At 31.7% G+C, this 1943-nt stretch overlaps 1 protein-coding gene across 1 annotated transcript; it reads left to right on the top strand.

Moving 5' to 3' along the window:
• Nucleotides 1–1183: 1183 nt before the first annotated feature.
• TRIADDRAFT_34931 (uncharacterized protein) lies at nt 1184–1659 on the top strand (the record flags this gene model as incomplete). Its single annotated transcript, XM_002118871.1, has 2 exons — nt 1184–1308; nt 1539–1659. Coding segments are annotated over 2 exons (246 nt in total), but the record flags the coding sequence as incomplete, so codon positions are not given.
• Nucleotides 1660–1943: the final 284 nt, after the last annotated feature.

A 1943-nucleotide genomic window follows, 5' to 3' on the forward strand; every position in this document is an offset into this window, starting at 1 on the left:
ATGATGATATTGAATGTACTATATAGTGTACACCGAAATCAATGACTTTCCTGTGCAATGGGATGATACCATTTTATTCAAGGTCTGTCGATTAGAGCTGCCGATGCAGTCGTTCAATAGCTAGCAATCGAAGCCTAGATGATCGCTTGCTCTAATTATGAGAGGCGTTGACATGGATCCGTATACGCTTATGTACATCAGTACATGTAGTATATTTATTTTATTTTATTGTACTACTGTACTATAATCATAATCAATAAAATTGCCTTTTATAGGCAGGTAAAGTGTTATAATGTTCACTGTACGGTATGATGGTAAGGATTCGTAATTAAAAATGGCTAAACAGCTTTCCATAAGCAGTTTCTATATTGCCTTTCATATTGATAATGATGATATCCAAGCCTATATTAACGTATAGTAATGATGACTTAGAGCAAAAACAACTGTAATATCTTAAAACGCTTTGGTACGGTATTATTCTTGAAGTAACTAAACTACTGTGTATATGTTACGCATACATAAAATGCTAAAGTTTGTTGATACACAAAATGCTAAAGTTTGTTGATACATAAAATGCTAAAGTTTATCGATGCATAAAATGCTAAAGTTTATCGATACACAAAATGCTAAAGTTTGTTGATACACAAAATGCTAAAGTTTATCGATGCATAAAATGCTAAAGTTTATCGATACACAAAATGCTAAAGTTTGTTGATACACAAAATGCTAAAGTTTATCGATACATAAAATGCTAAAGTTTATCGATACACAAAATGCTAAAGTTTGTTGATTGTCAGCAAGGCTAATTTTTGCTATTACAAATTCAACTCAGAAAGAAACATCAGTAATCAGAACCTAAAATAGATCACTACAGGACTATAGCATAAAAGAGGATAACCATGATTATGCTGAAAAATAAGAGCTTAAACACAATGTTAACTTTACTTTTTACTATTGAAACGTAATATTTTGCTATAGTGTAGTATAGTAGCCAAAGTCGACCCACTGATCAATTCTTAATAAATATAACTGATATAAATCAATTAATTACAAGCACATAATAGTAATCGTTCGCTGCATACAGGTGTGAAATTGTTAATTGTATGCATCTATAGAATGTATACTAGTGTTCATACGTATATAACGGTAACGATATTACTGCCATTTTATCTTACAGCTTGCATTGAAAAATGCCCTTCGTTATTTCCCAATCGAATACCATCCTGAGTTGGCTCCTGAATTTGCCTATGAACTAAAGACATACGGCCATATTTATATGTATCGATTTCGTCCGGCTATTCCAATGAAGTAAGATAAATACATTAGATTGAAAATGATGATGCACGTTCAGTCCTTTCTGTAATATAGTAATTGAGTATAACTAGGAACGCTAGCTAATGAGATCGCGTTCTGCTATCTTAATTACAATTCTGATAGAATTATGTAAACTCGATTCCCATTCCTATCTTATTTAGATGGCATCTAGTTCTGAAATAAGTATTTATAAAATACCATCTCATTATAATTGTAAATAACAGAGCCTATCCGATTCATGAATATCCAACCAACACGAAACAGGCTGCTGCAATCATGCATATGATTATGAATAACTTGGATCCCGAAGTAGCTCAAGTAAGAATGTTCAACAAACTTTTTTGATATCTACAGGATCATACAATAATTAATCGTTATATTTTATACATTACTATAATTATAAAATGATAATGTATGGTATTCCTTTAGCCTCCCTCTCATTTTATTTGTAGTTTCCGCACGAATTAGTAACGTACGGGGGCAATGGTCAAGTTCTGTCAAATTGGGCACAGGTACGATGAGATGCTATCAAAAGTATACAGTTTTTACTTATTTACAAGTAAAATCTTATAATATGAGAAGAGCTACAAAAAATAAATAAGCCAACATAACGATAATGCTAGTGCTAT

This window comes from Trichoplax adhaerens, genomic scaffold (assembly GCF_000150275.1).
Source record: "Trichoplax adhaerens TRIADscaffold_2083 genomic scaffold, whole genome shotgun sequence".
In the NCBI taxonomy this organism is placed as follows: domain Eukaryota; kingdom Metazoa; phylum Placozoa; class Uniplacotomia; order Trichoplacea; family Trichoplacidae; genus Trichoplax; species Trichoplax adhaerens.